Genomic DNA, 19,867 nt, shown 5'->3' with positions numbered 1-19,867 from the left:
CTAAAAAGCCTTCACTAGACCCCTGTACAGCTGTATAATGAGGCCCAGGCTTTATAGTGAAGCGACAGGAGTGAGGGCCTGTTCCCAGGAGCTACAGTCTGAGGAAAGGGCTAAAAGCCTTCGCTAGACCCCTGTACAGCTGTATAATGAGGCCCAGGCTTTATAGTGAGGGGACAGGAGGGAGAAAAGTGGGGAAAGGAGCAAGAAGAGCCAGACTGCCCATCACTAACCTGCAGAGCCGCACTCCACATATATGGCTGCTCTGTGCACAGGACCTGTGATGAGGTCACAGGAGGGGAGGAGTCAGGGGTCACATGATCTCCGGAGTGCAGACCTCCATGGAGTCTTCTCCTCAGTGACATTCCCGCCATTATTCTCCCCTTACTGGCACAATTACCCCGCGCCGCCTTCTCTACACAGTGTTATGTGTGGAATGTAACGTGTGATTTCTCTGGAGGGAAATAGACCCCACACAGGAGGGAATTCTCACCAGTTACCGGCCGTCTACTATATGGCGGCATATGATTGTGCTATCGACTCCACACCAGGAGCTAAAATGCCCAAATCTCTAATGTAACCGCTATAAGAGAAGATATAACAAATTTCCCCTAAACTCACACAGCGGAGGAGGCCTCACTTGGAGCAATGTGACTCGCGCACAGAAAATCTATTCCCGGTTCTGTGATAAGTTATCGGCCGACAGGAAGAAGAAAGGTCTGAATTACTGCCCAGACTGGAGGAGAAACTGCAGGAGTTAGAATTGGCCAATCAGCGCTCTTCACCCCTATACTTATCTACACAAATACAAGATATGAAATGACAATTAGACGCCATTCTCACCACCAGAACGGAGAGGCGCTAACTTGGAGTAAAGCCGCGTTTTATCACCATGCCAATAAGCCTAATAAGATGCCGCTCGTAAGCTCAGAATGAGAGAGTCACTGCATATAATCTCCTCTATAAAAGACCCTAAGGGTCAGATCTCAGCCCACCCCGATGTCATGTATAGCACTTATAATGAATACTCCCAGAGTTTGTATTCGCCCCCACAATCACCCCCCCTCACTACTGGAGTCATTCCTTCACACACTACATCTACCTAACCTGACTGAGTCCGCGGCACAACAACTCCATTTACACATCTCTGAGGAGGAAATAGTTTCATCAATCAAAAAACTAAAAAGAGGAAAGGCCCCGGGGCCGGATGGTCTTACAGCAATATATTATAAAAAATGCAGCGATGTGCTGACACCACATATAAAAACCTCTGTAATTCACTACTAAATGGCTCACAGCTGCCCCCTGAGCTCTACGTGGCACATGTAACCATAATCCCTAATCCTAAGAAAGATCATCTCACCACAAATTATAGACCTATATCCCTCTTATACATTGACTTCAAAATCTTTACATCCATTGTGACTAACAGGAACAATAAAATCCTCCCTCACCTCATCCATCGGGGTCAGGTTGGTTTTATACCAGCGCGACAGGCCCCAGATAATATTAGGAGAGCGTTAAATATTATTCATACAACTAACCTACAGCGAAAGCGACTTCTCCTGCTTGCATTAGATACTGAGAGGGCTTTCGATTCGGCGTCCTGGACATATCTCTTTACGGTTCTATCGGAAGTCGGATTCTCCCCTAAACTTATAAAGTGCCTCCAGTTGTTATATGATAGCCCTATCGCTTATGTAAAACTCCCGTCACCACACCCCCCTCCAATTAATATTCAGAGGGTACCAGGCAGGGCTGTCCTCTATCTCCGGATCTTTTTGTACTTGCAATGGAACCCATTGCAGAAGCAATAAGAAGAGATCAGAATTGTCATGATCCAGGACGGGGTTTCGCTTTGGCCCGTCCTGATCAGACTGGGGGTTAATTGTTCTGCCTCTCTCTGGCAGAGGGCGGCTATTTAATGCTCCCTGGACCTAGGTCCGGTGTCAGTTATACTCCTGCCCTCGGCTGAGTTAGTTGACCTTGTGTGTACATGTGCCTTGTGCCTGATATCTTGCTTGCTTGTTTGGTTTTGATCCGGTTCTGTCCCTGTTACGAGTTCTGCCTGCCCCTCTTGTACTGCCCTACTTCTCGTGTATGACTCTCTGCTTGTGACCCGACTTCTCTCTGCTTGTCCCCTTGGTACCACGTCCCCCTCTTGTGTATGACCTTTGGCTTTGTCTTACTACCCGTCTGTTTGTCCCTCCTGTGCCTCGTTTGCCCGTACTGTTGTGACCTCCATTTTGCATGACTCTGAGTTGTTGTATGGTGTCCTGTCATATCTGAAAGCAGGATGCTAAGCCCCGCCCCCTTGCAGTCACCTGACCATAGGTCCTGTGCCAGCTTGCTAACTTCAGTGTCCGCAGGTCCTGTGCATCTTTACTTTCCGGCGCTGACTGGACCCTGACACTAATAGTTTGAAGCACGCATTGTCACCTCTGCTGCCCTGCTCCACAGGTATCTTTTACCACTGTTTCTGTACTCAGGACATGCGCACTGGCTCTGTGAGCGAGTGTAGTGCGGTGTTCCTGACAAGAATATCCTGGGCCCTGAGAATAAGGGAGACCAATATAAAGTCAGCCTCTTTGCGGATGCTCTCCTGCTAACATTAATAAGTCCCCACACTACACTCCCTCACTTGTTTTCCCTCCTTCACGAATTTGAGAAGATCTCAGGGTTAAAGATTATCATTGATAAACCCGAAGCATTGTTTGTAAATTTTCCTAAGACAGAGCAAACTAATATAGCCTCCCATTTTGGGTTTATACACAAAGAACATTATCTAACATATCTGGGTATCAACTTAACAGCCAACAGGTCACCTCTGTTTAGGTGGAATTACACTCCACTGATCCAAAACTTCCAGAGGGACCTGGATAGATGGGCTTCCTCAAAGTTATCCTGGCCCGGCAGAATACAGGCATTAAAAATGGTGTCACGGCCTCGCTTCTTACATCTATTTAGGTCCCTCCCAATTATGGTACCAGCCAGAACGATCACTCAGTTACACTCTATGATGTCTAAGTTTCTTTGGCTCGGAAAACAACCCAGAATTGTGCAAAAACTTATGTTCCATCACAGAAAAGAAGGGGGTTTATCCCTCCCTAATTTTACACTTTATTACAAGTCGGCACAGATTGCTCCATTAATAAGTGCGTGTTCATATCCCAATAGTCTGAGATGGGTTATTCTGGAATCATTTCTCTCCAAACCATTCTCTTTATCAGGCCTAATGTGGACCACAGACCGACTTCCACAGGGGTTAATGAATGTGGCTCCTTTTACAGTCCACTCGTTGCTTCTTTGGAGGAAAGTCCGGTTTAAATATAACTTACAATCAAGCCCTTCTCCCCTGACTGCTATATTACAAAACCCTATGTTCCCGCCAGACCTTGAGCCACAAATTTTTTCGTGGTGGAAGCTGAAAGGTATTCATATACTTAAACATTTGTGTTCCCCATTTAATACCTTACTTGACAGACAGGAATTTGTTCAAAAATTTGTACCTCCAGTTAGGGAGGGAATGTGATTAAACCAGATCTTCCACTTTGCAAAGCAGATCCTCCCGAGCGGTACTACTCTCAGGGCAAGGAGTTTTGAAAATTAATGTGTAAATGACCCTTTGGGCAGGGGAACGATCTCATTGATCTACTATGCTATAAATACTCCACAAGATGATAAAAAATTGAAGTATATGTTACAGTGGGAGGAGGATTCGGGGTTTGAACAGTCAATTGATGAATGGTATCGTAGCTGTGACACCCTATCGAAAGGTAGTCACCAGACTTCTCTTGTGGAGACCTCCTTAAAACTATTGCACAGAGTCTATTATGTACTGGAAAAAATTCACAGCATTTTTCCTAATGTCTCGGAAGACTGCTTTAGGGGCTGTGGAATATCTGGTGACATGAAACATATTTGGTGGTCTTGTATGGTGGTTTCTGGGCTTTGGGAGAAGGTGAAGCGTCTGATAGCACAGATGTATGGTGGACCGGCTGATCTGGAACCTTCTACACTTTTACTGGGAACCAGGCCTTCCCGGCTTCCAAAAAGATTTCAGAAGCTAGTAAACTACTTATGTATGGCCACTAAAATCCACATTGCGGTAAAGTGGAAGTCGCCCTCACTGTCAATATCTCTGGGGAAAGAGAAGATGAACGACATTATGTTATATGAAAGAATAGAAGCAACTAGAACTGACACGTGGGATTTTTTCTTCAGGGTTTGGCATCCCTGGATGGAGCTTCACTCAGATACTCGACTGGATCAGGCACTAAGGCTCTCTCCATAGCCAACTGAGAACTGGTCACGGCCTGGGACGGGATTCATATATGATCCTACAATAGTGAGTTGCATAACCGCTTTAAACGCCCTGGATTGGTTATTGATGACACCATTGTAGATTATTGAATATCGTATAATTTAATTCTTTGTGCCTTTCCCTACCCTGTCTATGTCCTGTCTCCCTTATATTATTTGAAGTTTTTGGAATGTATGTTAAAATGTTAGTTTACCCTCCTTTGCATGGGAGTTGATAACTTGGACTTGGTTTAATAAGTTTCTAAATAAAAATTTATTGAAACTAAAGTCAGGTTCCTTACTGTATGACGTTAATAACAGAAGACTTTTTGTGGCCTATGGATCAGGCCTCTATAACACACTAAATACTACATGTGTATAGAGCTGAGCCTTGCGTGTAAGGACCCCTCAGATATCTTGTCCACAGTAAGTACATACTATACAGGAATAGACGGGTGTCTAACTCCACAGCGCAGGAGGATGATATATCCATGTACTTACACAGTATAACACTCGCTGATCTGTCCGTAGATCCTAGTTTGGTCTTCTCTCCCTGAACTGTCTGTAGATCTTAGTTTGGTCTTCTCTCCCTGAACTGTCCGTAGATTCTACCTTGCTCTTCGCTCCTTGAACTGTCCGTAGATCCTAGTTTGCTCTTGTACGGGCCATGAACAGTGAAGGAGTTGGAGGAGGCAGTGAGTAAACTCCAATATGAAGCCATGGGGCCGATGGTTTCCCAGGAGAATCCTATAGAGAATATGGGGGGGATCTTGGTATCAGAATTATTGGGGGTTTTGAGGAGCCGCATCAGTAGGAATATTGCCCACATCTAAGAATGAAGCAATTATTGTCCGGGAGAAAACCCTGAATCTCCAGACTCCCTGCAGATAATACAATATTAGCCAAACTACTCGCCAATAGGTAAATAAAATGATAGTGGAATAGATCCATGATGACAAACAGGATTTATGCCAAACAGATTTACGGCATCAGCATTACACGGTGATATCTTACTATACAGATGAGTAATAACGAGGCTGGAAATAGACCAATAACGTCCATGACGCTATGAAAGCTTCCGAGCGCGTCGAGTGGAATTATTTATGGAAAGTAATGGGCAAAATGGGATTTGGCCATAAGTTTATAAATTGGATCAATGTTCTCTATGGGTCAGCGTCCGCTAGATTGAGAGTAAATGGCTGATTGTCGGGGCCATGTGAGTTGGGCAGGGGTACACGACAGGGGCGCCTGCTCTCATCTCCCCTATTTGCATTAGCAATGAGCCTCTGACATGTAATCTGAGAGATTCCAAGGACTTCATTGGTTTTATGTATAATAACATCATAGACAAGGAGAGTCTGTGTGCCGATGCCGCTGCTGTATGTGGGCGATATAAAGTCATCTGCTGGCCCAATAATGACAGATACAAAGGAGTTTGGTCCGATTTCAGGAATAAACATCAATTGGGATAAGTCATCTATATTAACACTGACCCTCTCCCACATATGGTAACAATTGCACCAGCTCGGACACAAGTGGTGGAACAGATTAAATGTCCCAGTGTGGTGGTCGGGTCTAACATTACAGACTATACAGCATTAAACATTAACCTCTTACTTGAGAGACTTAGATCCAAAATAAATGTGAGGTGTAAATTGCCTGTCTGTAATAGGTCGGGGGGGGGGGGAATCTCATTAAAGTGATTTTCAGGCCACAATTCTTATATTTGCTTCCCAATTCTCCATGTTGAATCTCTCCTCCCATACTCCAAAATGTTTAGTCATTGTTCAGGGAACCGATAAGGTGCAAGCAAAATGCAAGCATAAAACTGGCATCACTTCAAAGGGACAAAACTGGGGGAGGTTTGGAGATTCTAAATCCATGGATCGATTTTATAGCTTTACAGATTCAACATTTTCATGGGTGGGGAAAAAGAGAGCGTATGGGCAAGAATGGTAGTCATGTCCTTCAAGAACAAAAATGGATGTCACTCATATATGTGCTGTAGGTGGGCACTAAGTACACAGATATAAAGACCGACCTTAGCAATGATGTACAAGGTGTGAGACAGGGGAAGAGACTGTTGGGGATAAGGGAATACTCTCATGTTACCCCATTAAGGCAAAATCAGTGACTGGTGGAGTTGACAAGTTGACTGGTTTCGGAGGTTGGGAATCAAGGGGAATTCAGACTTTAGATCGGTTAGTAGAAAATGGAATGCTAAAAAGCTTTAACAAACTATTACAAGAGTTTGGATTGCCTCACGGCCTCTTCTTTCGATACCTACTACTTAGGCATGCATATCTAACTCAGCTTAGCACTGCAGCACCGGATATACGGAAAAAATATTTACTGGACTCAATAGTGGCGGCAAAATACATGGCCGGCTTAATTATAAACATTTTTCAGCAACTCTTAGGCCGGGGTCACACTAACCGACGCAAAATACGGTCCGTAGTTTACAGGCGTAATACGGATGAATGACCCCTAAATAGTGCTCCGTATGTTATCCGTAAGCAAGGTGTGGTCGCGTATTTTGCGCATGTCAGCATCCGTATGCAATCCGTATGGCATCCGTATTGCGAGATTTTCTCGCAGGCTTGCAAAATGGACATTTAACGGTTTTGAGGCCTGCTAACTATTTAAATCATTAGCCAGCACCCTATTTTTTGCCTCAGGAACAGGTGGCTGCCTCCATTCTGTCCATTTGTGAGCTTGCTTTCACGAAGTGTGTTGGTGTTCTTTGTGCAACATAGCAAACAGTCTGACTTTCAACACAACTGAGCAGGTTCTCTTCAACTGGCTTTTGTCACGCCGCTTTGGTCAACCATACCCAGTGATAGTGGATCCGCGGAGGAGGAGACGCATGTGGGTACATCCACTTTTGAGGCAACGACTCACAAGAGGTCATTTTCACCGCCTCTATTCTTCTCTGCGGGAGCATCCGGCTAAATTCTAACAATACTGCCGCATGAACCTTGCAACATTTGATCGACTCTTGGAGACAGTGCGCCCTGGTATAACCTTTCAGGACACAAGGATGCGCAAAGCTATATCTGCAGAGGAGCAACTTCTACTCACATTACGGTATGTACTACACAACCACATTCTCTATGTTGATGATGTGTTGCCCAAAGTATGTATTTATTGCTTCATGGACTAATTTTAATGCCCTCATCTTATTCCAGATATGTTGAAACTTACAGACCAGAATGTTATGTGTAATATGTACTGAATCTCACTTAGTCATTGTGCGACAAAATATGTGTGTTAGTAGATGTGAAATCATAACAAGTTTTGTAGGTATGTACCTGTTTTTTGGTTAATTTGTGCATTCTAAAATGTTCCTTTTCTGTTGTTCTTCAGCTTCCTGTCCACTGGCCTGTCTTATGCCGCCCTCCACCATGAGTTTCTGATTGGAAGATCTACCATTTCAGGCATAGTCAGGTCGATATGTAGTGAAATATGGTCAAGACTACATCAACTCATCATGCCCGAGCCCAGGATGGAAGACTGGTTGAGGATATCAAGGGACTTTGAGGAGGAATGCCAGTTTCCTAATTGTATTGGGGCCCTTGATGGCAAACATATCCGGGTGCGTAAGCCGCCGAACTCTGGCTCCCAATTCTTCAATTATAAACAATACTTTTCTGTTGTATTGTTGGCTCTGGCCGACCCTCAATACGAGTTTATAATTGTTGACATTGTGACCTATGGAAGGGCGGGAGACTCTAAAGTCTTCAATACTTCCATTATGGCTCGGCGGCTATGCACCAACCAGTTGGATCTACCACCACCACGCCAGCTACCTGGCTCCACTCAAGAATGTGTCCCTTATGTCCTTGTGGCAGATGAGGCGTTTCAGTTAACGCGCAATGTCATGAGGCCATATCCCCGGCGCAACCTTGACCACAGGCGCAGAATTTTTAACTTGCGCCTATCATGTGCTCGGCGACTGGTGGAGTGTTCCTTTGGCATTCTTTGTGCAAAATGGTGGGTACTCCAGTCTGCCATTCAGCTGAGTGAACAAAATGTTAATGAAGTAGTTAAAGCCTGTGTGGTTCTTCATAACTTCACCAGGATACATGATTGTTCCTCCTCTGCTGGTGTTGTGCGTGGGTTGGACAATGTGCGTAGGGCGAGACCACCTATCAACCTCAACGTAGACCGCTCTCTGGCCTCAAAGTTCGTGATATTTTCACAAATTACTTTATGTCACCTGAGGGGGAAACGTCTTGGCAAGAGCATGCTGTGTCTATGTTATAATTTTGTGGTTTATGTATGTCTAAATATATATATTTCTACCCCTTCTGATTCTATGACTGTTTAATTGCATTGGTAAGCGTATGTTAGTATGCTGACACTGTTTTTTAGAATTGAGACAGAGACGTAAAATGTAGCAGACAAATGTTTACTTGACCCTTTTTTTTGTTCCTTTTTTAAAGCAAAACATATTATTGCCATATGTGAACTGTGGCAATGTGGCAAATTGGCCTTTTTGCAGATGTAAACATTTTTACACAAACATTTTTTCATACATAGAAAAACAAAAAAACAACATAATGCCATACCAAAATGGCTAAATTATAAATTTTGGTAATTTGGGGAAGGAGAAGGCGGAAGACCAGCCTGTGGTTGCTGCTGGCTACTTTGCCCAACATCGCCCTGTGTGGGGGCATACTGTTGCCCATGATGTGGGTATTGTACTGCCTCCTGGGATTGGGCTTGGTACTGGCCAGAGTGAGACTGACCAGGGGCATCTTGTTGGGTCGGGTAGGCCCGTGTCTCATACCCACCAATATAGCCATGTCGTCCCCAACCAGGTTGGGACCAGCCTCCAACACTGGGTGGGAACAAGTGGCCATATTGGTGGGGTTGGCTATAGCTAGACATAATATGTGGCTGCTGTTGGTAAGGTTGGGGGAGGAAGGCGGTGAGGTGTAGGCCCACGTATTTGAGGATCCTCAGATCCTGCTTGAGCAAGCATGTGTGTGGGGTGTCTAAGGCGCATTAGATTTCTGGGTGAAAGCTGTCACCTCTCCAGATATTCAAATAATTCATATGGGGTATTGGGGTGTGTGCAAGCATCAAGCAGGATCTGAAAACATCCTCGAATACTGAGCCTCACCTCAAGGGAAAGGGCACGAAGATAAAGGGCCAGGCTGCGCGAGTATGCCTCCTTGCCATCATCATTATTGGCTCTAGCCAAATAGTTGAGGACCCCAGTATCCACATTTGTACGGGTATCTTGGGCAGGGATATGCCGCCTTCTTCTTCCTCGCCGGGATGGTCCAGCAGGCTGTCGGGAGCTCCGGATCTGGCCAGTTGGGCTGCTGCTCATGTTGCCCTGCTCCTCCAGTATGGCTGATGGTGCAGCAGCAGACGGTCCTGATGGTGGGGTTTGTGGTGCAGCCACTGGGTTTTTCTGACTGGATTCTTCACCCATGCTTCTTGTAGGGGGAGAAGATGGGCCAGCCACCTCATCCCCTGCAGACCCTGGATCAATGATGGGCTCTGTATCTGAGCCAGTTCCTCTCTCCGTAAGGTTGGAGTGAGTTCTGTTATGAAATAGAACGAGCCAAAAATAAATCAATATTTTTGGCCCTGTAAATTATCTGCGTAATGTGGTGTGAGGTATCTACTTACGGTCTCAGATCCAGAATAGGGGCGAGGAAGGAGAGCCGGTCATAATAAATATATTTGCGCTTTATGTGGCCCGCATCACCACTCCTGGACCGCTGCTGACTTTCCCGCCAGTACTAATCGCGGATGCTGCGCCAGCGTCTCATCACATCTTCCACTGCAATGTGACAGCAAAAATTCTCAATTTATCATATTTGCTAGGTCACATTTGCTACCAGTAGCCTAGGCAAGTGGCCTTCTAGGGTGTGTTTTCTACCCAGGGTGGCATATATAAATGGGGCATCCAGGCCAGATACACAGGGTCACAATAGTTCAGGTATCAAGTAACTACACTTAATAACTTGGTTGGCTAGGAGGATGAGGAGCTTGTGGTTTGGGCCAAATTATGGCAGTGTGAAACCACGTGTCACATCCAAATCTACCCGCCTCATGAGGCAAAAAGTACATGCACAGGAAGGGGGGGCTGATGCTATATGCATTTTTTGATGTGAGGTAATTTTAATGAGTTTTTGGGTTGTACTTACTCAGTTTCTGCTGCTCCTCATGTGGCTGATCACCAAAATCATGGAACATCTGGCGACATATGCGCCTCCTTTCTTGCCCGGTTGGCATAATGGGCATCACGTTGGTCCCAGAGTTCTGGCCGCTCCTGCACTAATACAATAAGCATCTCCACATTTAGGAAATATGGCGCCATGACGCTGCTGTACTCCGTGGAGATGTACTTCCTGGATGTCTGGACCGCTTTTTGAGCTCATTTGCATGTCTAGGCTTCTTGATGATGGATTGGCCCATTTCCTGTCACCAGCCAAAATACCTGCGTATTTCTCGCAAGTCACATGTGTGGTCCGTGTGTAATCCGTATTTTTTGTGCACCCATAGACTTGCATTGGTGTACTACGGGTGTAGTACGCTGACAAACGCAGCATGCTGCGATTGGCACGGACCGTAGAATACGGACGAGAAATATACGGCTGTTGGGAGCAAACCCATAGAGAATCATTGGTCCGTGTCTAATGCGTGCTTTTAATGCCTCTCACTCGGCCGTATTCCTCTCTAGTGTGACCCCGGCCTAACACTCTCACATGGGAGACCATCCCGACTGCTACATTAAAATAGGAAACAGATGTGAGGCTGATTACGGAAGTTTTGAATCCACAATTGATATCTCTATTTCACGAGCATTGTATCAAGCTAGCAAACTTATTGCAGAACATTGGCTAGACGCTCAACCACCGACAGATAATAAATAAGCAAAACAATATTTGGTTGGAAATTTGATAACATCTGGGGATCCTGATTGAATGCCCAGGCCTACCATCCGGAGAAATCCAGAGAGATAACAGATGGCAATTTCAGGCTTCAGGAACACTTGTAGTATCATCAGTCTAGGTTAAATGATACAAGTAGGGCCAGTACACATGCAAACTAATTATGATAACTGAATGGCAGATATTCTAATGTAATACACATCATAAAAAAATAATAATATGAATACAGATTTCTCTAGAGTGTTAATTTGGCGAAAATTTTGCAATTTTCCAACTTTGAATTTTTATGCCCTTAAATCACAGAGATACGGCACACAAAAAACTTAATAAGTAACATTTCCCACATGTTTACTTTACATCAGCATAATTTTGGAACCAAAAATTTTTTTTGCTAGGAAGTTATAAGGGTTAAAAGTTGACCAGCGATTTCTCATGACATCATTTTTTTAGGGACCACATCACATTTGAAGCCACTTTGAGCGGTCAGTATGACTGAAAACACCCAAAAGTGACATCATTCTAAAAACTGCACCCCTGACAGTACTCAAAACCACATTCAAGAAGTTTGTTAACTCTTCAGGTGCTTCACAGGAATTTTTTGAATGTTTAAAAAAAAAATGAACATTTAACTTTTTTAGAGAAAAAAAATATTTACGATCCAATTTTTATTTTACCAAGGGTAACAGGAGAAATTGGACTGCAAAAGGTACAGTATTGTGCATTTTGTCCTCAGTACGCTATACCCCATATGTGAGGGTAAACCACTGCTTGGGTGCATGGCCGAGCTCGGAAGGGAAGGAGCGCCGTTTGACTTTTTCAACACAAAATTGTCTAGAATTGAGATCAGACGCCATGTCACATTTGGAGAGCCCCTGATGTACCTAAACAGTGGAAACTCCCCACAAGTGACCCCATTTTGGAAACTAAACTCCCCAAGGAACTTATCTAGATGTGTGGTGAGCACTTTGAACCCCCAAGTGCTTCACAGAAGTTTATAAAAAAAATTAAAAAATATTTTTCACAAAAATGATATTTTTGCCCCCAATTTTTTATTTTCCCAAGGGTAACAGGAGAAATTGGACCCAAAAGGTGTGCAATTTGTCCTGAGTAGGCTGATACCCCATATGTGGGGTAAAAGCACTGTTTGAGTGCATGGAAGAGCTCGGAAAGAGCACCGTTTGACTTTTTCAGCACAGAATTGGCTGGAATGGAGATCAGATGCCATGTTGTGTTTAGAGAGCCCCTGATGTGCCCAAACAGTGGAAACCCCCCCAATTCTAACTCGAACCCTAACCCCAACACACCCCTAACCCTAGCCCTAACCCTAATGGAAAAATAGAAATAAATACTTTTTTAATGTTATTATTTTTCCCCTAAGTAAGTGGGTGATAAAGGGGGATTTGATTTACTATTATATAGCGGGTTTTCATGTTTGGCAGCTGTCACATGCTAAAAGACACTTTTTATTGTAAAATAGTTTTTGCATCACCATATTTTGAGAGCTATAATTTTTCCATATTTCGACCCACAGAGTAATGTGAGGTCTTATATATTTCCATCACAGTCCCTCAAAAAATATGTATATATATGTATTTCATGTAGATCTCACTTGCATGTATACTCCTATATACTCATATCTGATATATACTATAATCAATTGATTAGAATGACCTAATAACCCCATAAACCAGACAAGTGCAAACCAGACAGCTCCTTGGTACATTCCAGACTCTAAAAAACAGGAACCAACACCAGATGGCCCAAGCTGATGTCTCGATTTTTGCTGATTAGCAGGAAAAGGCGACAGCTACTCATAAATTGCTAAATCAGCCATTTTGTTATGCCTTGACCAGAATCCTCCATATACTCAAACAGCCAATAACATTGAAGCTTGACAATATGGGAATCAACTAACCACCCCCTTCTATATGCAATTATAAAACCATGTATGTACAATAAACCATGAGTATTGATGGAATGTTATTCTGTCACTTTGGTTTACAGTCTCATTCTTGATTCTTGAGCGCTCAAAAATTCTCAGTCTAAGGCTAGTTTCACACTAGCGTTTATTTGACGCAGCGCACGGCGCCGCTAAGCCCCGCCCCCTGCCCGCCCCATCCGGTCATCGCCGACTACTATCGCACATGGACGCTTGAGATCTGTGCACCCTATCTTTAGCATATGGTGCGCAGATCGTGCGCTGGCCATGCGCTAGGATTTTGTCGTGCGCTGCGCACTTTTGAAGGTGCGCCGTGCGCACCGAAATGCAACATGCTGCATTCAGCGCGCACGGGCGCACCTTCAAAAGTGCGCAGCGCACGCCAAAATCCTACTAGCGTACGGCCAGCGCACGATCTGCGCACCCTATACTAACGATAGGGTGCGCAGATCGCAAGCGTCCATGTGCGCTAGTAGGCGGCGATGACCGGATGGGGCGGGCAGGGAGCCGGCAGGGGGCGGGGCTTAGCGGCGCCGTGCGCTGCGTGGAATAAACGCTAGTGTGAAATTAGCCTAATTGGGAATGGCCGCAGCACACACAGGGATAGATTTATCCTAACCAAATTTCCATAACAGGATGAGTTGACTTTTTTATTGGTACCATTTTTGGGCACGTGACATTTTTTTATTGCTCTTTATTCCGATTTTTGGGACACAGAGTGAACAAAAACCAGCATTTCATTAATTTCTTTTGGGGGGGCGGTGCGTTTATACCGTTCTGTGTGGTAGTTTTATTCTTCGGGTCAGTACGATTACAGCGATACCTCCTTTATTTTTTATGTTTTGGCGCTTTTGCACAATAAAAACCATTTTATTTAAAAAAAATTTTGCATCGCTTTATTCTGCGAGCTACAACTTTTTTATTTTTTCGCTGATGACCCTGTATGGCAGCTCGTTTTTTGCGGGACAAGATGACGCTTTCAGTGGTACCATGCTTAATTATATCCATCTTTTTGATCGCGTGTTATTGCACTTTTTGATCGGCCGTATGATGATTAAGTATCTTTTTTGCCTTGTTTTTTTTTTTTTGGAAGGGGTTCACTAAAGGGGTTAACTAGTGGGACAGTTTTATATAGGGCGGGTCGTTACGGACAAGGCGATACTAAATATGTGTACTTTTATTGTTTTTTTTATTTACCAAAAAAAGAATTAGGGAATATTTTTTCTTTTCTTTTCTTTAGGAATTTTTAAAAAATTATTTTTAAGTTTTTTTTTTTTACATTATTATATTTTCCCAGTGTGGGACATCACTGTATAGTGTCAGATCGCTGATCTGACACTTTGCAGTGCACTTTGTCAGATCAGCGATCTGACAGGCACTGCAGGAGGCTTTCTCAGCGCCTGCTCTCAGCAGGCACTTAGAAAGCCACCTCCCTGCAGGACCCCGAAGGCCCCCGCGGCCATTTTGGATCTGGGGGCCTGCAGGAACGAGCACATCTCGTTGTTCCAAAGGGCTCAGGGAAGCACGCAGGGATTCTTCCCTATGCCCCCGGTACACTGCGATCATGTTTGATCGCAGTGTGCCAGGGGTTAATGTGCCGGGGTGGTCCATGACCACTCCTGGCACATAGTGCCGGGTGTCAGATGTGATAATCAGCTGACACCCAGTCACGATCAGCTGCACTCCCCCCCGTGAGCGCAGGTGATCGCGATAATGTACTATCCCATCCACGGTCATATGGGCCCGGCTCACGTTGACGGGATAGTACGTCAAATGTCAGAAAGGAGTTAAGAAAATACCATTTCCATTTAAAATATTTTCCACATTAAGAACATGAAAAAGGCTTCTCTCCTGTGTGGGTTCTCTGGTGGCGATCAAGATGCGTTTTCCGGGTAAAACATTTCCTACATTCTGAACATGAAAAAGGCTTCTCCCCTGTGTGAGTTCTGTGGTGCATAACAAGATTACTTTTCCAGTTAAAACATTTTCCACATTCTGAACAGGAAAAAGGCTTCTCCCCTGTGTGAGTTCTATGGTGGTGCTCAAAATGCGCTTTCCGGGTAAAACATGAAAAAGGCTTCTCCCCTGTATGGGTTCTATGGTGTCTATCAAGATCCTGCTTCCAGTTAAAACATTTTCCACATTCTGAACATGAAAAAGGGGTCTCCCCTGTGCCCCTGTGTGGGTTCTCTGGTGTATAACAAGATTCCTTTTGTGTCTAAAACATTTCCCACATTCTGAACATGAAAAAGGCTTCTCCCCTGTGTGGGTTCTCTGGTGTCTATCAAGACGCTGTTTCCAGTTAAAACATTTCCCACATTTTGAACAGGAAAAAGGCTTCTCCCCTGTGTGGGTTCTCTGGTGGTGATCAAGATGCGCTTTCAAGGTAAAACATTTCCCACATTTGGAGCAAGAAAAAGGCTTCTCCCCTGTGTGGGTTCTGTGGTGTATAACAAGATTCCTTTTCCAGTTAAAACATTTCCCACATTCTGAACAGGAAAAAGGCTTCTCCCCTGTGTGAGTTCTCTGGTGATTAACCAAATCTGATTTCTGGTTAAAACATTTCCCACATTCTGAACAGGAAAAAGGCTTCTCCCCTGTGTGGGTTCTCTGGTGTATAACAAAATCTGATTTCTGGTTAAAACATTTCCCACACTTAGAACAAGAAAATCTGCTCTCTGCTGTGTGAATTGTTTGATGTTTAAGAAAAGACTTTTCAAGGGGAAAGCTATTTCCATATTCCGAACGTGAAAACCGCTTCTTTGATTTAGGAGCAGTTTGTTTTTTAATGCTTATTTTGTGATTTTGATTTTCCTTAGTAGTCAGTAATGAATCAGAAGATGGGACCTGTTTCAAAGGATCAGATGACAGATCTTTGCTGTGAATGGATGATGATATATCTGGAGTAATAGCATTCACTTCAATTGTATCCTGTGTGATGTCAAGATCATCTGATTTAAAAATTGAAGATGTCAGCGTTCCCTCTGATCTTCTGGTACAGTCATCTGCTAAGAATAAAACCAATTATTATTTTTCAATTAAATATCCTCAAACTTAATATTTTTGAACATTTCTACTTAACTTGCCAATTTTTAATGACAGTTTATGTAAAAAATTTGAATTATTCACCAGAATGACAGTATCACAGTCTAATAGAAAGCCTCATAATATGAACCAGTAGTGTGTGGTGTTCAACTGTTTGTTCATTCTGCCTCCCAAATATCGAATAAAGAGTCACCAATGTTATTTAGACAAAAATATCAATAAAAAGTTCTACTCATCTCACAAAAAACAAGTCCCCACTCAGATCCATCATCAGTCAATGGAAAAATAGGAGGTTCCCACACTATTAGTGGCTCAAAGGTTCTTGAAAAGGAACATGGCTTCCATAAACCAATTCAGCAATATCCGCTCTCCCAAAGTCAAATTTCCCCCTCGCTGCTGAGTCTTGCAGTGTGCCCAAACCACATTTAGCATCCATGTATTTGGCAATAGTATAGAAAGAAGAACACTCTTAATTTACGATGTGTGTCTCCTGGAGCACAATCTGGGCACTGTTTTGGGTGATAAACGGTATATTTTGAATTTTTACTCTCCAACATCCACTGTGCGCTAATTACTGGAAATTGGCTGTGGAGTCAAAATTGTGACTACTTGTATAGATTAATTCACTGAGGGTTATACTGTCCAAAATGGAGTCACTTTATGGGGATTTCTAATGCTCGGTTCTTCTGACATTTTGACATATTAGGGCTTCTACAAATTCTGTGTCCCATCTTCTCTGGGAGCTGCTCCTATGATATCTGCTTATTCAGTCTGCAGGTGGCGCTGGTAGTGGAGGAGACATCAGAACCTGAAGCTCTGGGTGGTGCAGGCTCTGTCCAGCCACTAAGATTAAGGCACCTACGACTTGTGGTACCATCCATTCTGGCAGTTAGGGTGTGTACGCTGTCCAGCTGGAGTAATCTGCTCCCTACTTCACCCTCCTAAAGTTCGGAGCATATTGTTGGAAGCTGCGAGATACAGGCTTGTTCTCCTCTGGTTCAGTCCTGGGTACTCAGCACCCGCCTTGTGTATTGGTTTCCTGTTGTGATCCTGGCCTGTTTACTGACGACTCTTGCATCTTCTCATTTTGTATTTTCTCTGCCCTCCCGGTTGTGGCCAGACTACCCGACTATTCCTCTTATCTCATACTACAGGAAAGCAAGTATCAACGTGGCCCAAGCCTAGGGGTCTGTGTGTAAGTCCAGATGGAGAGGGGTTAAAGAAGTTCATGGATGATGGGCAAGACAATAACACTTCTTCTGAAATAATCAAGCTGAACAGTCTGTTTAACCCCTTAAGGACCAAGCCATTTTGTAGGTTAATGACCAGGCCTTAATTTTGAAATCAGACCACTGTCCCTTCATGTGCTTAGAACTCTGGAACGCTTCAACGGATCCCGCTGATTTTGAGAATGTTTTTTTCGTGACATATTGTACTTCGTGGTAGTGGTAACATTTCTTCAATATGACTTGTGTTTATTTATGAAAAAAACGGAAATATGGTGAAAATTTTTAAATTTTGCAATTTTCAAGTTTGTTATTTTTATACCCTTAAATCAAAGAGTGATGTCACACAAAATAGTTAATAAATAACATTTCCCACATGCTTACTTTACACCAGCACAATTTTGGAAGCAAAATTTTTTTTGTTAGGAAGTTATAAGGGTTAAAATTTAACCAGCGATTTCTTATTCTTCCAACAAAATTTACAAAACCATTTCTTTAGGGACCATCTCACATTTGAAGTCACTTTGAGGGGCCTATAAGGCAAAAAAACCCAAAAGTGACACCATTCTAAAAACTGCACCCCTCAAGGTGCTCAAAACCACATTCAAGAAGTTTATTAACCCTTTAGGTGCTTCACAAGAATTGAAGCAATGTGGAAGGAAAAAAATAAATATTTCACTTTTTTTCACCAAAATTTTTCTTTGGACAATGTTTTTATTTTGTCAAGGGTTTCAGGAGAAAATGAACTACAAAATTTGTTGTGCAATTTCTCCTGAGTACACCAATACCCCAATCTTTACACAAATACTGTTACGGGGGCACCACAGAGTATTCTAATGGGAGCCAACCTAAGCCTGTACTGGTTAAGTCATGAAAAACAAAGAAGAAAGGAACAGGCCATACAAGGGGATCACCAGAGACAGGAAAAATAGTGTACAAAATATTGAGGTTTATTGGACACAAAAAAAATGCAAAAAACATTAAAACTGTCGATAATTACGGGGCTCATAACAGGGCCAACCAGCTAAAACAAACTCCACAACAATAGAATATGAATACAGACCTAATGGCCATATAAGCAGCATACCATCTAGAAAATACCTCTACACAAGACTTATTCATATATACGATGTATAATCAAAATGGAAACATCATAGATTATAGTTGATGAGTGCCCACCTGGGCCACAATGCTGGCAGTCACCTGTAACCACACCACACAGAATACAAAAAGGTATAAGCACGATAGCATGGGCAGCCTACCGATAAATAGTGCTTGAACGTTGCAAAGCATATGGGCCCATGTGGCTAGGCACCAATGATGCGATATAGCGGTGCACAAAAGGTTAATGGTAAAAGCTGAAAGACACCATCTGTGTATAATAGCACAGAGTGGTGTTCATCTGGTAAAGGGACCCATGTGGAGAAGGATTAGGCAGAGCAGAGACCCGACGCGTGTCGCCACCCTCACTGGCTTCAACAGGGGTACCTGTTCCAAGTCACCTGTGAGCTCTGTTATATACCTCTGTGAAGCCCTTGGGGGTTCAAAGTGCTCCCCACACATTTAGATAAGTTCCTTAAGGGGTCTAGTTTCCAAAATGATGTCACTTGTGGGGGGTTTCCACTGTTTAGGAACATCAGGGGCTCTCCAAACGTGACATGGTGTCCGATCTTGATTCCAGCCAATTTGACATTCAAAACCTCAAATGATGCTCCTTCCCTACTGAGCTCTGCCATGCGCCTAAAGTGTGGTCTTCAAAAACAAAGAAGAAAGGAACAGGCCATACAAGGGGATCACCAGAGACAGGACAAATAGTGTACAAAATATTCAAGTTTTTTGGACACAAAAAAACATGCAAAAAACATTAAAACTGGTCACACATGTGACACAACTCGATAATTACGGGGCTCATAATAGGGCCAACCAGCTAAAACAAACTCCACAACAATAGAATATGAATACAGACCTAATGGCCATATAAGCAGCATACCAGCTACAAAATACCTCTACACAAGACTTATTCATATATACATCCTATAATCAAAATAGAAACATCATAGATTATAGTTATAGAATCAAAGAATCATAGAATCATAGAATCGTAGAGTTGGAAGGGACCTCCTGGGCCATCTGGTCCAACCCCCTGCTCAATGCAGGATTCGTTAAATCATCCCAGTCAGATGTCTGTCCAGCCTCTGTTTGAAGACATCCATTGAAGGAGAACTCACCACTTCTCGTGGCAGCTTGTTCCACTCATTGATCACTCTGTCAAAAAGTTTTTTCTAATATCTAATCTGTGTCTCCTCCCATTCAGTTTCATCCCATTGCTTCTAGTCTTTCCTTGTGCAAATGAGAATAAAGATGATCCTTCTACAATGTGACAGCCCTTGAGATATTTGTAGACAGCTATTAAGTCTCCTCTCAGTCTTCTCTTTTGCAAACTA

General features: G+C 43.4%; 3 protein-coding genes and 1 long non-coding RNA gene across 5 annotated transcripts in view; all 4 read right to left on the bottom strand.

Moving 5' to 3' along the window:
- The window catches only part of LOC141082345 (uncharacterized), a 33,840-nt gene extending 16,762 nt beyond the window's left edge, over window positions 1–17,078 (bottom strand). The window contains 3 exon segments of the mRNA XM_073566292.1: window positions 14,981–15,319; window positions 15,322–16,157; window positions 17,072–17,078. Coding sequence (XP_073422393.1) covers window positions 14,981–15,319; window positions 15,322–16,157; window positions 17,072–17,078 — 1,182 coding nt within the window.
- LOC141082292 (uncharacterized) overlaps window positions 1–19,867 on the bottom strand; it is a 987,535-nt gene that overhangs the window by 781,435 nt on the left and 186,233 nt on the right. The window lies entirely within an intron of this gene.
- Window positions 8,696–13,263, bottom strand: LOC141082291 (uncharacterized). Of its 2 annotated transcripts, XR_012230491.1 has the most exons (3): window positions 10,467–13,263; window positions 9,946–10,099; window positions 8,696–9,857 (listed from the first exon to the last, which is right to left on the bottom strand). It is a non-coding gene; the product is annotated as an uncharacterized lncRNA (long non-coding RNA). The 2 variants fall into 2 exon arrangements; XR_012230490.1 differs by having other exon boundaries at window positions 9,946–13,263.
- Window positions 15,027–19,867, bottom strand: part of LOC141082344 (zinc finger protein 213-like) — a 43,710-nt gene continuing 38,869 nt past the window's right edge. Inside the window, exons 4-5 of the mRNA XM_073566291.1 lie at window positions 15,206–15,342; window positions 15,027–15,056 (exon numbers count right to left, since the gene is read on the bottom strand). Coding sequence (XP_073422392.1) covers window positions 15,027–15,056; window positions 15,206–15,342 — 167 coding nt within the window. The remainder of the gene's footprint in view (window positions 15,057–15,205; window positions 15,343–19,867) is intronic.

Source organism: Dendrobates tinctorius, unplaced genomic scaffold, assembly GCF_039654945.1.
Source record: "Dendrobates tinctorius isolate UK_male_01 unplaced genomic scaffold, ASM3965494v1 ptg000017l, whole genome shotgun sequence".
Classification (NCBI taxonomy): Eukaryota; Metazoa; Chordata; class Amphibia; order Anura; family Dendrobatidae; genus Dendrobates; species Dendrobates tinctorius.
Note: the sequence above shows the minus strand (reverse complement) of the source record. Positions and strands in the feature narration are given on the sequence as shown.